This window comes from Paramacrobiotus metropolitanus, unplaced genomic scaffold, assembly GCF_019649055.1.
Source record: "Paramacrobiotus metropolitanus isolate TYO unplaced genomic scaffold, Prichtersi_v1.0 Parri_scaffold0000021, whole genome shotgun sequence".
NCBI lineage: Eukaryota > Metazoa > Tardigrada > Eutardigrada > Parachela > Macrobiotidae > Paramacrobiotus > Paramacrobiotus metropolitanus.
This window is the reverse complement of record NW_026570241.1, coordinates 845,358-869,482: the sequence shown is the minus strand read 5'-3', so window position 1 is coordinate 869,482 and position 24,125 is coordinate 845,358. Positions and strand designations below refer to the sequence as shown.

The following is a 24,125-nucleotide window of genomic DNA, read 5'->3' as shown; positions in this document are numbered from 1 at the left end:
TGCATAGTCTTCGGTACGACCAGTAGAAAAGTCATTTTGTCGTTGCGGTAGGCGATTCGGTAGAGAAGATCCGAGATGAGGGTAAATCGCACACGGCGATATCGATACGCTTGAGTGTGAGTAGGTCCTTTGAGGATGTTGATTATTCTTTGGCAGAATGGGTCATTCATTGCTCTTTCTTGAGATTGGTTGTGGTGATAATAAATAGTGGTGTTGAGAATTGTTGACCTTTAGGGGTAATTTGACAGTCAAAAGGATATCTAAAGAGGCAGTCCGCAACTACATTTTCTTTTCCGGGTCTGTAGCCGATCGTAAAATTGTACTGGCGTAGCCGCGAAATCCATCTGGCATGTCGTCCGGTAGGGTTTTTCGCGTTTATTAGGCCTTTCAAAGCGTTGTGGTCGGTAACGACCTCGAACGGTCGGTTAGGGTCGCCGATGTAGGGTCGAAATTTGTACAAAGCCCACACAACGGCCAGAAGTTCTTGTTCTGTTGCACTGTAATTTTTCTCGGATTTGGACAAGGATTGACTCGCATAGGCAACGACGCGCTTCGATCCGTCGGGTTCAATCTGATGGAGTATGGCGCCCATTCCCAGTCCGGAAGCGTCCGTTTCGATTACATGTGGTAAGTCGCGGTCGAAGTGAGCTAGTAACGGGTTGGACCTGAGGCAGGTCTTCAGTTCTTGGAAAATTTTCTCGTGCTCGGAGGTCCAGAAGTATGGCGTTTCTTTGCAAGTCAGGACGTGAAGAGGAGCAGAACGTGTCGTAAGGTCACGGATAAATTTACCATAGTAAACAACCATTCCCAGAAAAGATCGTAACTGTTTTCTGTTCATCGGAGCTTCGAGTTTGGTGATCGCTTCACCCTTCTTCGGATTAGGACTGATGCCGTCGGGATTTACTAGGTGTCCCAAGAAGTCAATTTGTGTATGTCCAAATGTACACTTTGAGGGTTTCAGTTTCAGGTCCGATTCGGAAAGTCTTCGTAAAACTTCTTCCAGGTGAGCTAGATGCTCTTCGAAGGTTTTGCTGAATACGTTTATGTCGTCCAAGTAGATAATAACAAATTTGTACGTAATTCCATTGAAAATTTTAGTTATCATTCTCATGAAGGTTGCGGGGGGCGTTCGTTAAGCCAAACGGCATTACCTCGAAGCGGTACTGATTTAAGGGTGTTAGGAAAGCGGTCTTGTCTTTCGACTCCTCATCCATTGGAACTTGAAGGTATCCCTGAACCATGTCCAATCCGGAAAAGTACTTTGCTCCACGAAGCACGTCCAGGCAATCGTCTATTCGAGAGAGAGGATACTTGTCTTTTATTGTCGAAGCGTTCATATTTCGATAGTCAACGCATGTCCTTATCCCATTCTTCTGCTGAACTAAGACCAAATTCGCTGCGTAGTTTGACTGACAAGGTTTGATGAAACCGAGTTTTATCCAATCTTCTAATCTACTTGTCCATGGCTTCTTTCTCCCATTGCGAGTATCTGCGTAGGTTTCTTGCTGTCGGAGGATTCGTGCCAGTGTTAATGCTGTGTTTGATGCATTTGGCTGCATTTAGTTGGTACTACGTCTCCGGGCATGCGCTTCCATGTCTCTGCGTTGCCTAGATCGCCGTTGCGTTGCGCATTCTGCTGTTTTCTCCTGTTTGCGTTTTCTGCTGGTGATGTCTTACGATCTAATCGAAAGGAAATTATTTTTGCAAGTTAAAAGCTGCAATCAAAATGCATGACATACAGTTTGCTTTATGTGCACGTGGTCCGGATTGTCGCGGGATTGGCTGATTAGTCACTCCTAAAGGTCCTAAAGCCATGCGGACTCTACATGGATTGAACAAATTGCGCTTAACGGCGCTGACCGTACCTGCTGAATCGTCCGTTCTTTTTCGTCTTGCAACTTCTCCGGCAGGCGTTTTCGCTTGGCGTTTAACAACCATTTTTGTTCAATTAAACTACAAAATTTGCGATGCCGGTACGAATATGTATGACCTTTATAATTGTTTTATTTTTTCCAATACCCATATTTCGATAGTAATACGCCGCTTTTCCTTCACTCAGGGTATTCTTAGGCTTCTTATGTTTCTCAGGTTATTCGTAGGTTTCTTAGTTCTTAGGTTTCTTATATTCCTTAAAAAACCTAAGAAACCTAAGAATAACCTAAGAAACCTAGGAATAACCTAAGAATAACCTTAAAAACCTAAGATGCCTAAGAATACCCTGAGAGGAGGAAAATAATAAGTACGAGAAAACAGCATAGGAATACGTAATCGAAGCCCAAAAATAATTAGTTCAGTTTAAGAAATCCAAGTATTCCAAGTTCAGTAATCCAACTTATGTAATCCAAATTGAGTAATCCAAGTCAAGTAATCCAACTTATGTTATCCAAGTTAGGTAATCCGAATCCAAGTTTGAGTAATGAAACTCCGAATCCGAATCCAAGGTTCAGCGCGGGCCCATGCGAGAATATGTTCAATCATTTGGCCACAGAATTAGAATGTCGTAAGACAATGTAAGAAAAACTTTCGCGAACTGCATGTGCAGACTCTGTACGCGCAAGTTCCCGTGCATGCACGAATTTGGTACCACTGTATCGGCTTAACGTAGTAACGTAGGCTGGAACCACATAAAAGAACAGAGAGTAACTTTCTTCTTACCGATAACGTAAACCAGACCATTTTGACCCACACAAGGACTGCTCCATCGTCGTGCAGTCCTTGTGTGGGTCCGCCAGTTTACTCCATGCATCCACTGCCGGATCGTAGCAGAAAGCCGAGTTAAGATTTACAAGGTCTGCTCGCGGCTCCGACTTTCCCCCAAAAACATACAGCCGGTCATTAGAAGCCAGTGCCAGTGAGCCACCATGGCAAGACCAGTTAAGGGAAGGGATAATCCAGCCACAGACTGCCAAAGATTTTTCTGGGCGTCGTAAAATTCCACGGCAGTTAACACTTCCCTACTTCGTTGCAGCCACCCACCGCGTAGATGCGACCATCAAGTGCCGCTACAACACCAAACGCGCGGTGGGCTAGCATCGGTGCAAGATCCGTCCATCGATCACGAAAGCGATCAAGCCGGCTAACGTGCTTGGTACCTCTAGCAGCATCATCCTGGTTTCCAGCGCATACAATCAACGAACTCTTTCCCATACGCGCTATCAGACACCCATCAACGCCGCGTGGAGGCGTCGGTCTTTCGATACGCCATACCACTGGCATAGACGGACTGAACACCAAGGAAATCCATCGCTTCTGCGTACTCATCACAGCCGCCAACACAAACAACGACCTTGGCAAATAACTGAATCAGCATCAAACTGAATCAGTTAAGAAAATTATGGTTCCTGTGCAATAACAAAAGGATCGGTCGCCCAACAAGAATTATCCTCTAAAACAAAAATCGCAAAAACAAATTGCAAAAATCGCTCAGAACAAACTGCGCGAACTAAGTGTAACTGGTTGGAGGCGAAGCGTTAATGACAAAGTTTTTGAGTATTACCTAAAAACGCGAAACGGCACACGCGGTGGTTGCAAATTCAGTGTTGTATTTACTATTGCCCCAAAACCTTACTTACTTTTTACTTTCCGTCTGGCTATTTACTTTACTATTTACTTTACTATTTACTTTTCATAATCTTTCTTCTTTACTTTTACTTACTTTTTACTTTTTTTATCGTAACGTTACTTACTTTTACTAACTTAGTAACCAATAGTAAAATAGTATTTACTATTTGTGTTTTGCGATAAATTGCAGTGCGCAACAAAAGTTTTCAATTTTGCCATATTCGTTTCTTAAACATATTACGCATGTCAAACAAAAATAACTGCTTGTACACTGGCACAGTGTCCACAGTGCACACCGATTAATTAATTTTAATCTGTGCTCAAAAATTTGTTTTAATGAAGCGATTTGGTTCTGTAAAATTTCAGAACTTATTTTTTGACAAAAATTAGCAGAAGCATTACACCGTATCCGGTGCCAAGGTACATGTACGTACTGCAGTGAAGCGGCACTAACTAATATGCCTGGCAGTCACGTAACCCGCCCACCTACGCGGTTGAAAGCGTCTCCAGTGCAGCGAAATTTTAGCGATTCAGAAAAAAACCTGTACTGCCAAACGTAATTGCTATGGAAAAAGGCATGTTCAGCAGAATTCTGTTGATGCCTGCCACTCTTATCTGTTGCGGACGCTTAGTAAAAAGACTTATTTACTAATTAAACTTTTCCCGTTTCGCGCCTCTTACTTTTACTTACTGTTTACTTCTCAAGCTTCGGCTGGTCTTACTTTTACTTTACTTTTACTTTTCTGTTTTGCGGCTTACTTACTTTTTACTTAATTAGTAAGAGGCAAAAACGGCTTACTAAGTAAGGTTTACTGATTACTTTTACTAAGTAAAGCAACACTAGTTGCAATACTTTTGATACAGACTATGGTCACCGGCAGCTACTTTCAGCTGCTTCTAATTGGCTCTGTGGCAATTTCAGTGCTCACTGCAAGTTCACGTTCAGCGCCGTTGCGCCCAATTTGATTTCCACAGCCAATTTTGCTAATAAAATTCTTGATTTCTTATTACCGTGCTTTCAAAGTAATTTGTTATGAGTTTGCTCGACTCTTTGGCGTTGTGGTTTCATGGCTGTCGACAGCCAAATTTTATTTCAAACATGAATACAAGCACTGCTAGTGTTGATATTTTATGCGTGGAACTGTCAGGTACAGAATGTTATGACAATCTATACTCGTAATCAAGGCTCTAAGACGCAAACTTCACATTGGTTTAAAAATGCAATTAAGAGGTGCGAATAGCCAAAAGAGGTGTGCGAAGGTGGTGGCAATAGTCAGAAGGTGGTGTGAGGAAGTGGGAATAGCCGCACCCTTTCATTTTGTTTCACATTTTACTGTACATCGAGAGATGTCTTGTCGTGCTTTGCATTGTGGTATGAGGTTTATGGCCATTTATTTGGATGTAACGTTATAGTCTCCGCATTGTAACACTGATTTATATACTGTAACGGTATATATATTATAAAATCTGTGAATTACTGTGTATAAAGTCCATTAATTAGCTTTATAAACGACAATGTTTTTCTCCAAACTGTTACAAATACATAAACCGAGGTACAATAAGCATTATTTATCATATGTAAACATTTTAATGAAGACGCATGCCGCCGAATTTCGCAAATGATAAGCCAGTTGAACTCGCGCTAAATGAGCGACAGTCAGGTCCAGTAAGTAATCATTGCTTGCACATATATTGAAAAACGCTAGCAGATTGGAGTTTTGCCATTTTTCGCTTTAGTGTGTTTCTTCGCGTTCGGCTTTGCATGCCGCCAGATTACCACGGAACTGGAGCCACGTGCTTTGCCCATTTTGCAGCTTGCAACGCCTTGACCTCAGAAATGTAGTCGGATACACCCGATAGAATAGTAAGCGTGGCGTCGCTAAGACCGAGAATGTCTACAACTTTCAAATCCTCGTATTCGTCCAAATGTGCGTCTTTTGCCCGATACGAATGCTCCATTGAAAATTTGTTGAATCTAAATATTAATATTATCATTACAAGAATAAGTTGTGTTTGAGGTATGGAGAATTTAAAGACAGATCACAAAATATATTTTTCAACGTTTGCTTATGTTTTCTCGTGACTTCTTAAGGGAAATGGCCCGGTACAAGGTGTCAAAAATGGGATACATACACTAAAACTTTCGCTTTCGCGCACTTCGAACCACTATTTTATAATTCTTTATGTCATTCCAAAGCTAAATGATTTGCGTACATTGTTCTGAAAATCGTTTGCGCGCGCAACATCCGGTTGCCGAGATCTTGCGTACTAAAATGGGCGAAAAGATTGAATGCATTGCTGTGTACCAAAAGTCTGGTTAGTACCCGATCTTCGTGAAACTTTACTTTAAAAGACACATGGCCATGAAATCAAAAGTGAATCAATTTCAGGTTCATAGCACTTTCCCTTAACCCGTTGAGGGGCATTGGCGTCAGGGCGCAACATGGTTTTCTGAATTTTTTCCCCAGTGATTGCGAACAGTTAATGAATATCAATTAGCATATTAGCAATAACAGACTTTAAAGCAGCAGTAAACACATAATTCTAACTTGTATCTCAAGTCAATCACAAATGACCGTTGCCCGAAAATGGCTAATTTCGGACTTTCCAAGCTCTCGTACGTCTTGCTAATTAACTAATTAGCTGATGAATAATTAAACCGCAGATAAATCAACAAGGTATAATAAACAACGTTCTATCCAAAATTGACTAACACGGGTTCTGTAAGTTGAACAGTGGAAGACCACAGTCCGTCAAAAACTTGTGTTGCGTGCCAACACCATTGCCCATGAAGGGTCTCAGATACACGGGCGGGTGCCATTTCGACTGTTTCCCTATATCACGTAGTCAGATCAAGTTACTGTCGGTTCGTACGCAAAGCATGCGCCACGCAGTTCTGTTGGTCGGAAGCTTGTGAAAAGCGCTTTCGCGTATCAACACCCCGGGCGGTCGGCGAAAAACAATATCGCCTTAAAAATTTGTCTGCTTCAGGAAAACAGAACGCTTAGGGAAACCGAACATGGTAGTCCTGATTGTAAATCTACCGTCGTTGCAATGACAGTAGTTGTAAAATGGCGGTGCAACACCGTGCGCTTTACCGCGTTTCTACATGTTAATGCAGTTTGGACATGCGAGAGTGGGGCAGCTTTGCTGAAAAAGATGGATTTTGAGTTTTGATCAGTTTCGGGCGGTTGAAAACTACAGTAACTGTACACTGTACGTGCACATTGACGCTGATGATTTTGACCTTTGCGGCAGCCTAAGTAGTTCCTTTCGGTCGCTAATGCGTTCGAAAAAGTGCTAGTGACCACTAATTCTCATTTTACTCCAATGACCACTGCAGCTGGACTATCCGCGCCGCATTTTAGACACTGGCACTTGCGGCCACAACAAGGAAAAATGCAAGCGCGGCAGTATAAAGGCGGCTAGGCGTGCCAGAAATGCAGGAAATGCAAAGTTAAACTTCAAAAATAATGCTTCGTGCAGTCTCACATGAGAGTATAATGAAAGTTTTGGGAGAGAAATATCGTCAACGACATCGGTTGTTTCCTGTATTCTATCTGTAATAGTGGTCAAAATACATGGTAACGGAATTTGGAAGTTTTTAATTTTTTGCTGACCAGTGGTCAGCTTGTTTTCAAGTGCTTTTTTTGTTCTATTTAATAAAGTTATTGCTTTTATGTAATTCCCGTTCGTCTAATTATTACAAAATTAAACATTTTTATGCTGTAGACTGCCCGTGGGCATTGGCGTTGGCAAACACCCTAGTCACCACGGCTGACCTATGGTCAGCACAAGCTTACAAAAAATTCCCTTTCTTAATTGATTTTTTTCATCGGGAAATCCCGATTTTCAAAAGGAAACTCGCACTCCGTCGGGTACCGCCCGCTGGAGGGTTAATTTTAAAACGAGTTTTAAAATTTTTCGAAATTCGTTTTCAAATCGGGAAAAAATTCTATGGATCTGATATCGGTTCACTTTCGACTTCATGGCCATGTTTCTTTTGTAGCAAAATTTCAAAGATCGGATAATAACCAGACTTTTGGTACACAACAATGCATTTAAACTTTTCGCTCATTTTAGCTGGCCATATCTCGGCAACCGGACGTTGCGCGCGCCAACGGTTTTCAGAACAATATAGACAAATCATTTAGCTTTAGAATGATATAAAGTGTTACAAAAAAGTGATTCGGACTCATTATTATTAATTTCGGAGTGATCGAAAGCGAAAGATTTAGTGTATGTATCCCATTTCTGACACTATGTACCGGGCCATTTTCCTTGTTTTCTTATGCTTTCAAAATTTCAGCAGATTGTCGTCAGCAAAATGCCGTTCAGCAATTCGTCAATCGTCGAATTGTCTTTCAACAGTTGCCGAGTAAACGTTTTGTCGGTCAGCAGACCGTCGGGGTGCCGGCTTTACCTACGTACTCATTGTACTTGATACAACCCAAGAACACCGAAACCTCCCCTGAACGTCTACGTGCTCTCATTACCTCCATGCTGCAGGATGTAAACGTCAAAGGCGCAATAAGAGTGCTGCTGGCTGAAGATAAACTTGCTGAAATAGATCCTCGCATGGTGGAATCTCTTCAGGAAAAACATCCAACCGCCCCTGACGAAGGCATTTCCCCTCCACCACCTGACAATACCGTTCTGACTCCAGCAGTCTCGCCAGCAGAAGTTATGTCCGCTGTGTTCAGCTTTCCCTCGGGTTTAGCAGGAGAAGTATTTGGCCTGCGCCCTCAACACCTCAAGGACCTCCTGGGCCGTAAAGACGACACAACAAGCGAACTTTGTTTAGCCCTCACCGACCTGGTTAATAAGCAGGTTGCGGTATCAACGAAGGGGTACGATTGACGATAGAATTAACGACGGGGTACAATTAACGAACGTTTAAACGGCGGTACCCGTCGTTATTAACGAAACGAAGGGGGTATCGTTTCGTTAATAACGACGTTGAAATTTAGTAATGAACGACTGGGCCCATATGGACCGTTGAGCACGAAGACTGCATAGACTAGACAGTCTACCCAGTGAATATCTGCCTGGGCATTCAATCCTGAGTTGCCCACTCGACTCGAATTTTCAGAAATTGTACCAGTCTTGATTTGTGAGTTTCGACAGGTGAACTTCTGTCCAGTGATGTTTTTGCCAGCCATTTAGAAAGCAAAATAATTTACTTTGTCATAAATGTAAAAATTATTGTAAAAACTAAAACACAGTTATACGAATACTTTGCTGATTCAGCAACCAAATGTTCCAAGTTCTGTAGCAACTTTGTAGCCTGTACTGTGCATCACTGCATCCTCGCCAGTTTTCAAGAAATTCACGCATTCCCGAATGAAAAGACTAATCTTTATAACGTCTGTGCGGAAACTTAAACCGCAGTTCTCTCAAACGTATTTACATCACATGAAAAATCTGCATTTTGTTATCTTTACGCTGGTAAACGAAATGATGAATTGAGACTGGTGGATAGCAGTTCCTCCCGTTAATTTCAGGGGCAGTAAATTGTTTAGTGTATAACGCAACCTCTTATTCGAATCAACGGAACATTAAATTAACAACGTTAAAATCGTCGTTAATTTTGTCGTTAATCGTATGGCCGTGCAAAACGCAACCTACTTAATATGGTGCTGTACAAAGATTTGCCCGACGGTATACGGCCATACTTTTTTGGTGCAATTTAATCCCACTTGGAAAAGAAATATGGCGGCGCGAGACCGATTGCAGTGGCCAGTGGGTGACACCATTCGGCGATTAATCTCAAAGAGTGCAAGCAGCCGGTGCGCGGATGAAGCAGCAGCAATGTTTAGTTCTCAGCAAGTGGGATTTGGGATTAAAGGAGGAGCCGAAGGGCCGTGTATGCTGTCCGTAATTATTTGGAAGCGGCGCACACCGACGCACGGGTGGTGGCAAACTTAGATTTCCGTAATGCGTTCATACATTACGTCGCGATGTCCTTCTTTCAGCCGTACGCGCTAAATTCCCGCGTATTACCGGTATTTCTGCCAGTCTTACCGCAGCTCGTCACATTTGTCTTGCGGATCATTCCATGTGTCATCCAAGCCCGGAGCTCAACAGGGCGATCCTGCTGGACCTTTCGGATATGGTCTCGCCACCTTACCGGTTTTCGAAAACTTAGATTGTGATGTGGCAGTGGGGTCCTTAGATGATGTCGCGCTAGCCGGACCGGCCCACAAAGTTAATGCAGCTATACGTCTAATCCTTTCCCGCGTTTTGATATAGGCTTAGAGCTCAATCTGACCAAATGCGAAACTTATGGTCTTGGCCAATTTACAGCAGATCGGCTGCATGCCGTTCAAATGGTGCTCGACATTTGGCTGGAAATTCGTGTCGTAAGGATGCAGAACTGATACTACTGGGCGCACCGCTTACGTCTGCAGCCTGTGAGACGTTCCTGCAAAACAAGACTGTCACGACTTGAAGGTGGCGTAATATCTTTAATATTAACCCGCCACTGAGGGCGCACAAAACCAACTAATTATCGGCAACATAGCAACACAGGCACACTGCTTCCGCAGTTGCCATGCTGGACACACAGGTCACAGCGGACACAACATTCTCGTGACGTCAGTGCCACTGCACTACGCCACACGCCCTTCACTTCTGAAGTGTTAACAAAGAAGTACAAATCCATAGTCAATAGTCATACTAGTCAAAACACGTACGTACAGATACAAGCACCGAATTTTCTTAGCAACGAACATTATTTTCCATTTTGCGCATTAAAACACACTTATTCAATCAACCTGCCATAGCGTCCTTCGTACGTACAAGTCGCTGATTCTCCCTTGCTGGTGAAGGTCAAACTCACTCACACTGGATCCTCTTACAGCACTCTTCGCATGACGCTTTTCCCACTCCGGTACTCCGGTCTGCCTTGGCACTGCCATCGTCACTGGCGTCTTCACCTTCTCAAATTCACTCACTCACGGTTGTTCTGCTTCGCTCACCCTCTGCCATGAAGGAACCATCGGTCTCCAGGCTTCGCCCTTTTCTCCTGGTGCGCCGCCGAAACGAGTTCTCTTCCCTGGCTGGGCAGCCTTAAGCAGACGCTTCATGGTCACGTGCCTTCCAGAAGCATGGTACTCGTCCGCCACACACGCGCGGTTTTCCCAGCTGCCTCCACAGGTGCGGCACTTCTCCTCCCGCCCTGCTTTCCCTCGTGGATCCCATCCACGATTCAGGCGCTCGTTCCCAGTACTCCACGCTTTACATCCGATGGATGGAGTTGATGTGCCTCTCCCTCGCCCCTCGCTCCTCGTCAGCATGATTCAGGCAGTAACCGCAGTGTACACTCTCACATATCTACCGCCATTACTACTATCCTTCACGCCAAGTTGTCACGACTTGAAGGTGGCGTAATATCTTTAATATTAACCCGCCACTGAGGGCGCACAAAACCAACTAATTATCGGCAACATAGCAACACAGGCACACTGCTTCCGCAGTTGCCATGCTGGACACACAGGTCACAGCGGACACAACATTCTCGTGACGTCAGTGCCACTGCACTACGCCACAAAGACCAAGCAGCTGAAGGATTTTCTCCGCCGTTTGAAAGTAATTCCTGTACATTTTAGCCTCTACCTGCTGAAAAGCTGCCTCCTCATCCCAAAGCTGCTTTATGGATTTCGCACTTCAAGATGCTATGAGCATATGGCCTTCATGGTGGCTATGGACGAAGCTATGAGGGACTGCATTCAGTCTATCGTTAATGCCCGTGTTAATGATATTCAGTGGAAACAGATGACGTTGCTTGTCCGGGACGGCGGATTGGGGCTTCGGACCACTGAGTCGCTAGTTTTTTCTGCCTTTTTGGCACTCTGTTATTCCGTTGATCTCAAAAATCTATCGGCCTGCTATAGTTAAGCGTTCCTGGATCCAGTTATTCAGAAGTGGGCGGAGTGGACGAAATGTGAACTTCCAGCTACAGAGGCGAGAATGTTTCAGTCCAAGTGGGATAGATCAATGATCGATACGGCACTGTCCACCATAAGGCTAGCGGTCACCGGAGAGACAGAAAAAGCTGTGCTGCTGGCGGCTTTGCATCGTGACTCGGGCGCTTGGTTAAATGCTCTCTCGGCACCAAACCTGCGAAATTTCCTCAGGGACGAAGAAGTACGAATTGGTGTCACGCTGCGTTTCGGCCTTACTGTGGTCGAGGAACACCGCTGCACCCACTGTCTTAGCCACGTTGAAATAACTGGCCACCACGGCTTATCCTGTTCCAGCAGTAAACGAAGATGGTCACGCCATGTGGAACTTAATAACGAGAGAAAATGGGGTTGGGAACTTGCGGGTTATCCATGCCAGAGTGAACCACCAGGACTGTCAATTACAAATAATAAGCGGCCCGATGGGATGACGTTAATACCGGTACGAGAAGAAAGAGCGGTCGTCTGGGGCGCAACTTGTAGGAACACTGGAGCCAGCTCTCATCTGCGGGCAAGCTCCAAAAAGTCGGGAGTGTAGCCCATCCAGCGGAGGGCAGTAAACGCGGACTTATGCTTTTCTCGAAAAAATGGGATATCTGTTTTACGCACTTGCAGTCGAGACGTTTGGAAGTGTCGAAATGGCCATCGCAGAGATGATTCGATTTGTTGGGAGGAAAGTCCGTGATGCTACCGGCAGCCACGTTCTACGGCCTTTTTGAAACAGCGTTGAAGTCTGGCAGTTGTTAAAGGAAATGCGGCAGCAGTATTGGGAACACCGAATGCGCGGGATAAATTTCGTACAACAATGATGATCATGGTTGTGTTTTAACGTTTAAATTTCTATCCTTTTAATTAATGTGTACAAGCGCTGACTTTTTAATCTAAGAGGTGGCCATTGCCGAATAAAAAGTTGTACTTGATAGTTACGAAATCAAAATACTCCATATCAGGTATGGGGTATTTTGATTTTTCATTTTTGTATGCGATTACTGATTTTTTAGGGATTCTAGCGATACCAGGAGCAGGCTGATCTGATGCCATCATGGTCGGGTATTCCCCTCGTTAGTACCACTTAGTACTACTTATATAAAGCAAACCAAAACCAGTGCGACCAAAAAATGCGCTAACGATAAGGGAAATGAGCGCACAAGAAAGTAAAAAGCGGGAAGAAAACGACGCTGTATTTTTTTCCCGCCCGGCTCGTGGTCACCTTAAAATAAGAAAGTTTATATTTAAACAGTAGCGTCGAATAACTAATGATGGTGAATGGTGGTGTCGGGAATTTTGGGCGCGAGAAATGGTATCCGGAGCCTTCGCGGTATGGAAACCTTAAGCCTTAGGGTAGCCGTTAACCTTTCCGAGTCTGACTTGGCGTTACTATACATTACAATTACCTAAACAGTGCAGCACGTATAACCTTTGCAAAACGTTAAACAATTAAAAACTTGAAAATAAACAAAATAAAATTTGTTAGAAAAAGAAATACTTAAAACACTCTGCAAAATAAAAAATCTTGTAATGTTTTTACTTACAAATTAATAACAACACGAAACATCAACAATCTGTGCCGGGCATGGAAACGCATTGGCTGGTTCGTTCCGCTGTGGTCCAAGAGACAATCGATGAGCGTCGTCGCCACTTTTTTTCGGGTTTCATCGCTGACCGGAACGCATTCAGCATTTATAGCCGTCATCAAATTGCAGAAAAGACTTCTTCGATCCACCCCACATTCCAAGATAACATTATGGATAACAACCGGAAGTTCAATCTTACTGGCTAACCTAGGGTACGCATTCAGTCCGAAGAGGTGTTCGAAATTGAAAACGTTCTTGATCTTATAATTAACGATTTGCAGCCGCCGACAACGTTGACTGCTCCAGAGAAGGGATAAGTTGATGAGATTATAATAACAGCACAAGCCGTCGTGGTGTTCCAACTCGTTGATGTTTTCGTGCCATAGCCATGGAAATACAGCTTCCTCATAGTCCACCTTGCAGTTTTCTAGACGTAGCACAAGCAAAGTCACATCCTTAGACTGTAGCAAGAGAAGAAGTGAACGGATCCGAAGATGAGTAGGCTTAAAGTTGCGGAGCGTAAGGACTTTCGTGATACTGCTTAGCACTCTCGGTAACGTGGAGTGCAGTACACCCACGGTTGGGTCGATGTTAGGCAATCTCTGGTCTTTCTCCGGGAGGCAGCTTATTTCGGTAAAGTAACGTGGCAATTTTTGTAAAATGACGTCATTCCACAATTTACACACCCTGTGAAACGAGAAACTTCGCATTAATTCGCCTCATTAATTCGCCGTTGCAGATCAATTGTTCCATGGTAGCAAATGAGAGAATGTATAGCTAGCAAATGGGAGAATTTGCACCATGGTAGCAAATGAGATTTTCGAAATTTTACAGTGTAATAAGAAGAAGGAAGAATTTTACAGTGTAATGTAATACATCTGCTGCGGGGCTGAAGCAGAGTAAAATTAGGTACTAGGTAGCAAGGTTATTAAAGTTTTCTTGTGGTCAATCAGGAGCGATTTTGCCGCGCTGGCGTATCTTTATACACTACTGCCACCTGTGGTCAAAGTCAGTGAAAGAAATATTGCATCAAGAAGTGCTCTCTTTCCAGACTTTCCCTGAAGCCTTGTACGTACGTTGCGGGTATTGCTAAAGTCTGTGACCGTGACTTTGAGATTTTGGGTGAGACTTTGAGTCTACGTGACTGCGACCTTATGTGACTGTGACCATCTGTGACAGTGCCACACTGGGACTGGGACCGATTAGGAGAGGGACTCTAAAATGTTCCAAAAATTCGCAACCTATCTAGCGGTGGCATAAACGAACGCGCGCGGGATAAAAATTAATATAATCATCCTTTATAATTTTTAGACTTCCTTTGAAAGCAAAGAACGGTATTGCTAAATAGTTTAGTATAAATATAGTTTTTGCTGCCTCCAGCCTTGTATGTGTTATGTGACGTGAAGTCACGCATGTAAATTGTAAGGTATACTGTTATACAGTTGCGTTCACCGGTAAACAAGTGTTTATGCAATTGTTGTCATGAATCTTCACCGCTTCACGTAGTTATCTGTGTCTAAAGACGTCTGTTTTCTCAGCGTTCTGCTGAAGCTGAAGTCGTGTTTGAGCGATTGAGTATCCAGCATGAGCGTGTTCAGTAAAGATCATTAATGAGATTCGACAGTATTCTCCGTTTTGTATAGCGTAGGAGAAACGTTCATTTATCATATGAACCACAAAAAATTAAAAGTGCTGACAATTACTATTAATACAAAGAGCATAGAGGCAAGGTCAGACATGGCACTTAGTACTGTAGCGGCGTTATCAAGTTAGACCACAGAGTTGATTTACCGGAAAATTGCGCACTGATATACCCACGCTGCACGGGCAAAATTCACGATAATTCACCAGCGCAGAAATTCTGAGTTCCTTGGGCAACATTCATATTCTGGAGTAAATGAACATTTTATAACTAATTCGTAATATCTAAAAATTAAAAATCAGTTAAAAACTTTAGGTGACCACTCCGTACACACCCTTTCACACCCTTTTACTCCGTACACAACCTTTTGCACTACCTTTCATTCCGTGCACAACCTTTCCGGGCACTACCTTTCATTCCGTGCACAACCTTCGACACCACCATTCACTCGGTACACTACCAATCCACGATCAGTAAGAGTCTTATTAAACGTTTACTGCAATAAGTCCTTTTAAGCTCTTTGATAACTGTTATGTATGTACTTATGGTAATCTGGAGTTTTTTCTCTAAAACGTTTGCACTATGTCAAGCTCGGAAAGCGAAGATTGCACTATGTCAAGCTTTAAGCACTGTCCAAACCCTGCGAAGAAAAACCGGCACCAGGGCGCCTAGAATTATTTTCTTACGGGAATTCGATTTTGTAACTGTTGACATAATTGGGATTATGTTGTATGACTTTACTGTGCGTTTGTACGAGTGTTCCCTGTTGTACTAGCGATGACGTATGATCTGTGTTCTTATCGGTAGCCTCCGATCAGAAGCTGCGCTTCGTCGTCGGCTAGCATTCGGCAGTCTGTGTGTGACTTGTGTTGAGTGAACATCAATAAGATTAAAGTGAGTAACATCATTGTGATCCTGTTGGTGTTAGTGCTGTGAGTGACCTTCGATTAGGGAAAGCAGTAGTGTGTACCTAGGCGGAAGTTACTGTGTGGTATTCCTGTAGTGTGGTAGTGTGTGTGGTGAGAGTGTGTTTGTGGCACCTGTTGTCTGCGGAAGTAGGCAACAGAACCAACACCAATCTCCAGAGTTCCTACTCTGCTGACTGCGGTCAGGTTGGTAGTACTACACGCGGTGCGTGTAGTATGTCAGTGTCGATGATGCTTTGAAATATGCAGTAAATAACTGCTGCTAACGAAAAAGCGGTAGTTCCAGAAAGAACTTTGCTGTGAAAAAATTTAAAAAAAATAAAAGGTTGTGTACGGAGTAGAAGGTAGTGCTCAAAAAGGTTGTGCACGGAATGAAAGGTAGCGCAAAAAGGTTGTGCACGGAGTAAAAGGGTGTGAAAGGGTGTGTACGGAGTGGTCACCAAAACTTTATTACAGAAAGCTTAAAGTAATGCATACAAACTAGAGCTCTGATTTGCCATGTTGGTTTGTTGTGGTTTTTGGGGTGCCCCTGCGGCGGGGGGGACGCTTTTTGTTTAGCTTTGGGACTGATGGGGAATATGTTTGCAGGTTGAGCGCATAATGATTTTCGAGTTTTTATGATAAAGAAAATTATGGTGGAGAAACAGCCTGAATTAAGTGAAAATTTGCTATCTGCAAATCCGTAAACGTAACATGCGATTTAAGCCGTGAAATCTGCCCGTGCAGCGTGGGTATATCCAGTGTGCATTTTTCCGGTAAACCAACTCTGTGGTCTAACTTGATAACGCCACTACAGTATGTTGCCGGTTGACTTTCCCTGGACCCTGTCGTCGTAAGTAATTTCTGTGTTTCTGTGTACAGTTCATGGCTCAATCATGAGTGCCTACAAAAAGCTGAATACAACCAAACGAAGTATACCACTGTTAGACCGCGTCCGATCACTTCGGCCGCGTTACATTTCGGCCGCACAGATTCACTTCGGCCAACGTTCATTTCGGCCGTGTCTCACTTCGGCCAACACTCAATTCGGCCAACGCTCATTTTGGCAACTGGACATTTCGGCCATCATAGATTTGTTGGGTTTCCAACGTTTTCTAAGTTTTTTAGAATTTTAGGTTTATTATGGTTTCCTAGTTTCTTAGGTTTCTTAGGTTTTTAAGGTTTCTTAGGCTTCTTAGGTTTCTTAAGTTTCTTAGGCTTTCTTAGGTTTTCTTAGATCTGGCTATGGTTTGTTAGGTCTTCTTAGGTTTTCTTTGATTTTCTTCTGTTTTCATAGGTATCTTAGGTTATCCTTAGGTGATTTGATGTGAAGATTTCTTTTCATTTTTTATGTTTTTCTATGTGTCTTGTGGTTAGGGATTCGGTACTTTCTCGGTAGGTTTCGGGTCATCGAAAGTTAGACATGAAGGTAACAGACACACTTCAAGAACTGCTCAAACAAATTGTGCGTGCAAAATGTTTTGAACGCGGCCATTTGCTATCGTTTTTTGGTTCAACGGTTTAAAGTTACCGATAAATTTATGCGAAAGTAACGTGCTCTTGTAAGTCAAAATATAATGAGCGTCGGGCGAAATGTACTGTGACCGAACTGACCAGCGGCCGAACTGAATGACGGCCGAAGTGAATGACGGCCGAAGTGAATGACGGCCGAAGTGAATGGCGGCCGAAAAACTTTGGCCGAAATGAACGCGGCCGAAATGAAAACGGCCGAAGTGATCGGTAGCCCTGTTAGACACTGATTTCGAATAAAGCTAGGAAAGGGTAATGAACTCGTACTACTCGTATGTACTCGTACCGAGTACTAAACATACCGGCAATAAAATGTGCTTTAATACTGAGATTTTCCCACAAAATATCAAGCTTTCAGTCGTACTAACCAGGCCCGGTCACCGGCTCCCGGCTCCAAAAAAATTTGTTTTTTGCAGGAAAACAGAGTATCCTTGGGTGTACTTAAAAAAATGTCTTCCTCGGCCATGTTGAAGTGGGCGTGGCTAAACTTAATTCCAATGCATCGTGCAAAGTGGCTTGAAAATTAATAATGGTTATGCAAATGACACAAGGGATTTGGCCCGGTGCATGGCACTAAGGTCGTGCATATCCACGGGAACTTTCGCTGTCGCGTACTCCCAAACACTTTTGCATTGCTTAATGGTATTTCGTAGCCAGAATAATTGTATAGTGTATACGTAGGTGTGAAATCCGTTTGCGCGCACAACATCCGGCTGCGGAGTTATGAGGATAACAAAATTCCAGAAAGTTTAGATGCATTCATGCGTACCCAAAGTCTCATTATGGACCGATGTCCTTCAAATTTTGCACGTAAATGTGCATAACCGTGAAGATTGTTCTTACACCGATCCACTGTTCTAGCATGTTTTTCAAATTTTAAAATGAATTTCAAAAATTTTAAAATTCATTTTAAAATTCGAATAAAAATCGTGCAAGTCTAGATCCATGTAAGAACGAACTTTATGGTTATGTCCATTTACCTGCAAAATTTGAAGGACATTTGTCCATAATGAGACTTTTGACACACGTGAATGCATTTGAGCTTTCTGGAATTTTTTATACTTATAATTCCCCAACCGGATGATGCGCGCGCAAACGGATTTCACGCCTACGTATACAATTCTTTTGGCTGCAAAATGCCATAAAGCAATGCAAAAAGTGTTTGGGAGTGCGTGGCTGCGAAAGCTCCCGTGGATGTTCACGAATTTGGTGCTATGTACACCGGGCCAAATCCCATGCATAAGAGACACAAAACGGTGCACCATGAATATTACCATTCTGCTTTTTTTTACGTTGCCGATATAAGATACTCAAGCGTACTTGTATGTTCGCTTGCTATCTTTCAGTTTCCTGTATGCCTACCAAAAAAACAAATACTGTATCTGACCTCAAACACAGTACACGTACAGCTGCAATATGGGGGCCATCCTTGATGCTGTATGTGTATTAATTTCGAAAATGTCTAAATGTCGCTCGCTTGCTTGCATTAGGGCTGCTAAGACCTATACTAGTACCATAAATACTTTCTAATACCAACGGTATAATCAGTTTTCTAATACCAACAGTTTCTAATAATTTTTGTGTAATAAAGGACTGGTTGCACCCGTGTCACTTTTGGATTGGTAGCGCTGGTATAGCCGCTTCGCTACTGCTGAAAGTAGCTGCAGATAGCTATTTTCTCACCTCACACACGAGATATGTAACTTTGCCCGCAAAACAATGTACCAAAATTCTAAATAATTTAATGCCACTAAATGATCATTAAATTTTTGTCTTAATGTATGTACGTCTGTTGCAAAAGTTTCTAGAGCAAAAGTCTTCCCACACGCACATGAGGCACAAGAGTTATCCTACGGGCCTGCGGCAAAGATCATCGATTGTATACACAGTACACACACCACAGTCAAGCAAAAATCGCATAATACACTGTAAACACACGTTGCGAAACAAAGATTTGTGGCTTTTTAGTCTGCGAAGAAGGAAAAATGCTGATTACTGGTTGAAGTCATGAAAAATTTTGCACAAATTATAATTCATGTTGTAAACTGCAAAGACGACCTATTAATAAAATTAGTGATTGTTAGTACTTATTGCAGTTATCTGTGTAGTGCTTACTACAAAGGACGTACCAAAAGTAAGTGTCCCTATTTTACCTCCCTACCATCTGAAGCAATACACAACTGATATATTTTTTGTTACGTAAGCAAATATGTAAACTACCTAGGAAAATTAGAACCAAATGGTTTGATGAGAAACGAAAGAAAGGAGAAACAGAATGGCTTTGTAACACTTTTTCACCTTTTCCACGGACTTCCATTCTTGTATCCCTTCCGCCCCCTTCCAGTTTTTGAAAGTAAAATAAAAGTATTAATTGCAAATAACGTGTGCTTAATATTTCTCTGGTATCTGATTTTCGTGGGACGTCCAGGGGTTTAAGTAAAAATTTCCTTCCTCACGACACCAAATTTGAAATTTTGTCTTATTCAGCCTTCTCGTTTGTATGAATTCAAGGTTCTTTGCATCAAGGAAAAGAACATTTTATGCGCGGTTATGCTCGACCACTTTTTCGCACTTTGCCATGAATTTTACCAGGACAGTTTTTGCGATTTTTCTCAATCATCCTCTTAACTTTTTGTAACAATCAAAGCGTCTACAAGTACAAGTTAAGTATTCTTCTCTCTTCTAATCTCAATTAACAAACAGAATAACTTACACATACTGTTTTCTGGGAAAATAGAAACTATCGATGACTAGGTGCAAAAACCAAAGAGCTGCCTTACTTCCGGACGATAAAAAATCAAAATCTCATGAAAAAAATTTGTCCTAGCAGTAACTTAGAGTCCATTGGTATCTTAGATGCTGGTCGATAAACATTTTGGCAGTTCTTCTCCATTTGATTGTTCTTAGACAAAGTTATATTTTACTTCTTTTCGTTAGTGAAGGACTACTGAAGGGCATTTGTATCTGTATGGATAATAAGAGCTAAAGGCATTTGCGCTGGGAGAGGCAAAATAGCGAAACTTACTTTTGGTAAGTATGTCCTTTGTACATCCAGTATTACAATATTTGTAAGTAACTTGCTGTTTACTATTTAGCAGTCCGGGGCTTTAGGCGGGGCTGTCACACTGTCACCGAAATTCGACCAGGAAAGAAAAATAAATCAAAAACAAATTAATAAACGAACAAATAAATTAATATTCAAAATAATATTTAAAAAGTAATGTTGTTAGAGGCACGACAGCCTGCGTGATAGATACGCCACTTTGCGTATGCGTATCACTGCACACATGCTGATTCGCCCTCTCTTGTACGTACGTGAGTGGCTGCACTGCACTCTCCGCCTAGCGGATACACCGCGGGCGCACTCACTGAGCATACTTGCTCTCTCGTTCCTCTCTCTCGCTGTATGACTCAGCGCATATACGCTCGCGTTGGATACGAGTCCAGTCTGCGCACTCACATTCCGTGTGTCTGGACAGCGTGACGCCGTTGCCGCCAGCACATTCTATTCTCTACATTTCATTACGCGCTAGAACTCGCTCGCAGCAACTTGACTTGCTGATTTCTGCCAGACATTGGCTTTGTTGTCTTTTTCTCCCGCATTCACGCGGTATTTGCTCCACTTTATTTGTACAATAAAGGTATCTGTGAGCTCTCTGTGCTTGCCTGTCACAATGTTAACGCATGTGGCTGCACTGTCGCCGCTTTATGGTTTGTTTCTCGTGCACGTACCACTTATCGTACCGCAAACGATTTAGCCTTCGCTAGACAATTTTCTGACTATGTACTAAAATATGGGCAGTGCTCGTTAACTATGGTGTCAAATGAAATTATGCAAAAATTAACTGAACAACAATTTTCAGTTTATAAAATACAGGAAAATTCAAATTTTGGTGTCTGGGGAATTCTCAAATTCTACCATTTTTTGTCAAAACAATTTGCATAAAACAAACAACCCTTCTTCTAAGATCGATTTTAATTAAGTTTGGTGTGCTATAGTTTGTAAAAATTGTTCCGTCGAACTGGACTAGCGCGATGTCAACCAGGCATATTGGACGATCCCAACGTAGCTTAATAAAGCAGACAGCCATAATGAGCCATTATGTTCAGGCTGTTCAGCCAACAAGTACAATGTACATAGCACTTATTACTACGATGCTGTTATTATTGCATTTTATGCCATAACATATGTTTGGCTGCACGTGCCGCGCACCTTCTCCGCTGTCGAGCTCGATCGAGTAACTGAGACTAACAAAACACCTGAAAAACTATGAATTCATTTTTAAACCTGCAAATTTATAACCTGCTTGTACAAGCTATTAAGAATAACTTAGGATGCCTATGCAAATCCTGCACCTAGGTAATTTTTTAATAAATTAGGTGGAGGCTGTGCAGCTGATCTCCAGGTTAGTGTTTTACAATATTCGTAGATTAAAATTTGCTTTGTATTAAACTGCGTTAATACCCGGAAAACCAAACTTTCGCGCGAAGCTGACGCACATTTTTATTCAAGGAATTACTACAAATTCCATAAAAAATAGTAAAATATTACGAATTTCTTGTAAAGCTGGTTTGTTGTTAAACGAGTAGATGTACCTAGTAACACAATTGTGTTTTAAGGAACAGTGTTTTACAGAAGATTTCTGTAAGCCTATTTCGTGCGGTAATTTAAAACGCATGTTTGAAAGTGCAGTAAAAAGCTGCTTTCGCCCGAAGCTAACACTCGGTTTTACGGCATAAATCGTTAAAAATTCAACGAAAAATAGTAGTTGATACGGTTTTATGCAAAATTGGTCACAATTTTTAAACAATACGTACTCCTGCCTTTCTTTTTTTGAAGTACCCACTTCGGAAAAATTTCGGAGGGAGCGCGTGCCCCGTGTCCCTACCCCTTTTTAAATTCGCCACTGGCGCTTAGATCATAAATTTGCAGAAACGGGTTAGTGAAAACTTGGAGGAAAATTTAAAAAAGCTTAACATACGAAGTCTATGGGAAAAACCATGTATTTTTAAATTCGCAGTATTTTTAAATTTTCAAATTTTAAATGTGAGGTAGGGGGCCCCGGCCCACGCTCTCAGTTTCTATGTATTATATAAAACTAATTCAGCATAAGTTTTAATCAAGATAAAAGCTCAAAAAAAAAATTCCGCTCACCTTTGAGCACGAGCTAAACAATGAATATCCAAGTGAGCAAATATCTGAATCAGGAGTTCCGGTAGCAAGCCTGCCATATTTTAATCCAAATCTTGAAGTCTGAGGAAAAAATTATTTGAAGTGGCAATGTCATGTAACCAGCTGGATCTTTCGTATTAACATTTAACAGCAATGGAAATCATCGACAGTGTTGTGAACTTGTGACACCCTTTTGCAATTTAGATCGAAGAAAACAATTTTGGTGGAGTAGAGACCAAAGCATCTAGAATCTGGACTACAATTATTTTTAAACCTTCAGATTTGCGTTGCTGAATACAAAAAAAACACTTCGTGACATTTCCTCGCGCATACCCTCCCGGAAAAAGTGAGATCGTAGCGTGTTGCGTTGATATGACTCCACATATCACCGGAGCACGTTAGTATGTCCGCTCTCGCATTGGCCCGTCGAGCCTCTATCCGTTCTGTGAGTGGCCGGTTTCACCCAACCACATTTGTGCTAAACCACTAGGCGTAACGATACTGTAACAAACGCGCCGATTGGTGCAAGGCGGCCCAATCGTGGAATTGATAGTCAAATAGCATAGCATTCGAAAAGCCGTAAAAGCCGAACATTCCCTGCGAAATGCCCCGCTAATATGCAATCAAAAATTTGTTTGATTTTAATGGCAGTTTAGATTAGCGCTGCTTTTTCATTTCGTTTCTGATTTTTTTATTCTCGGATCCGGAGGGCGCCACACTGGAAATAGAGGAAGGCTGTGCGGAGCTCCGCAGACGGAATAGCACCTAAAAACGAGACTCGACTCAGCAATATGCGTTATGGTTCCAGTAATCTTCCCATTCAAACAAGACTACACTTTTGTATAGTACCTACGATCACAAAACTTGAGACTCACCTTGCACAATTATAAAATCCAATAATGTCCGTAAAAGGAGGTCCTCCGTCGAAATTGGGGATGATCTTGTGCCTTATGCAGTGCATTCCAACTCAGAAACATCACTTGTGCAGACGTTGGAACTTCCACGTTTGTTAGAATGAGTGTGTGGCTGTGTGCTCAACGCTCAATGTGTGAGTGTGCTGCACTGCATGGCCGTTGTATGTGAGTGCAATAGCTCGAGCTTGTACAAGCAGGCGCTGTACGCAATATTCCCCTAGTGCGTCTCTAATCACCTATGTAGAAAGATGTTCACGGAGTTCTCTCGCAGAACTTCTTCGTTTTAGCGGAAGATTTTTTTTCCGGCAGGGATATAATTTCGTCGGATGTTGTAAGAGCAGAATCCTCTGTACACACAGCAGCCGCCCATCCGCCGCCTACCTGGTTGGCTCAAGCTCAAGCACAAATACCGTAAAAATCGAATTATAAGCCCTGGGCTTCAAAAGTTGGAACGCTTCGTCATCCGTGGCTGGCTCTCTATAGAATGTCTGAGTTAGGACATTAAGGGTTCAATGGGTTTAAACCAGTACTTAGGCCATGACTGGTTTACTTGGTTTAAACCAAGTAAACTAAACCAATGGACTATCAGGCTCAAGCACCGCACGCTTCTCCGTTGTCTAAATCGTCTTTGCATAAACCAAGTAAAAAATCAACGGAACCACCAGTGAACCACCGGTGAACCAAAACATTTCATGTACCGCACATCTCTCCCTGCGCTCACCCCACTTTGCTTGAACCCAGTAAACCAACTGAACCACGGTGAACCACCATTGAACCACCAGTGAACCACCGGTGAACCAACACATTTCATGTAACGCACATCTCTCCCTGCGCTCACCCCACTTTGCTTGAACCCAGTGAA

At 42.6% G+C, this 24,125-nt stretch overlaps 1 protein-coding gene across 2 annotated transcripts; it reads right to left on the bottom strand.

The window, feature by feature from the left end:
- Nucleotides 1-5,035: 5,035 nt before the first annotated feature.
- LOC129586506 (uncharacterized) lies at nucleotides 5,036-22,648 on the bottom strand. Of its 2 annotated transcripts, XR_008690133.1 has the most exons (5): nucleotides 22,332-22,648; nucleotides 13,058-13,786; nucleotides 9,186-9,985; nucleotides 8,058-8,376; nucleotides 5,036-5,536 (listed from the first exon to the last, which is right to left on the bottom strand). XR_008690133.1 is itself a non-coding variant. In XM_055479775.1 (3 exons), exons 1-3 carry the CDS (start codon nucleotides 22,406-22,408, stop codon nucleotides 5,335-5,337), a joined length of 1,008 nt encoding a protein of 335 aa, XP_055335750.1. In that variant the 5' UTR covers nucleotides 22,409-22,646; the 3' UTR covers nucleotides 5,043-5,334. The 2 variants fall into 2 exon arrangements, 1 of the variants encoding a protein (XP_055335750.1); XM_055479775.1 differs by lacking the exons at nucleotides 8,058-8,376; nucleotides 9,186-9,985 and having other exon boundaries at nucleotides 5,043-5,536; nucleotides 22,332-22,646.
- Nucleotides 22,649-24,125: the final 1,477 nt, after the last annotated feature.

What these genes read in the sequence shown, in the direction of transcription:
- LOC129586506 (XM_055479775.1), bottom strand. Translation starts at nt 22,408, where the DNA reads ATGGCAGGCTTGCTACCGGAACTCCTGATTCAGATATTTGCTCACTTG. An exon ending in TGTTTAGCTCGTGCTCAAAG is followed by an intron (nt 13,787 to 22,331) that starts GTGAGCGGAATT and finishes CTCGTTTCACAG; the next exon opens with GGTGTGTAAATTGTGGAATG. An exon ending in TTTCGTGTTGTTATTAATTT is followed by an intron (nt 5,537 to 13,057) that starts GTAAGTAAAAAC and finishes ATTAATATTTAG; the next exon opens with ATTCAACAAATTTTCAATGG.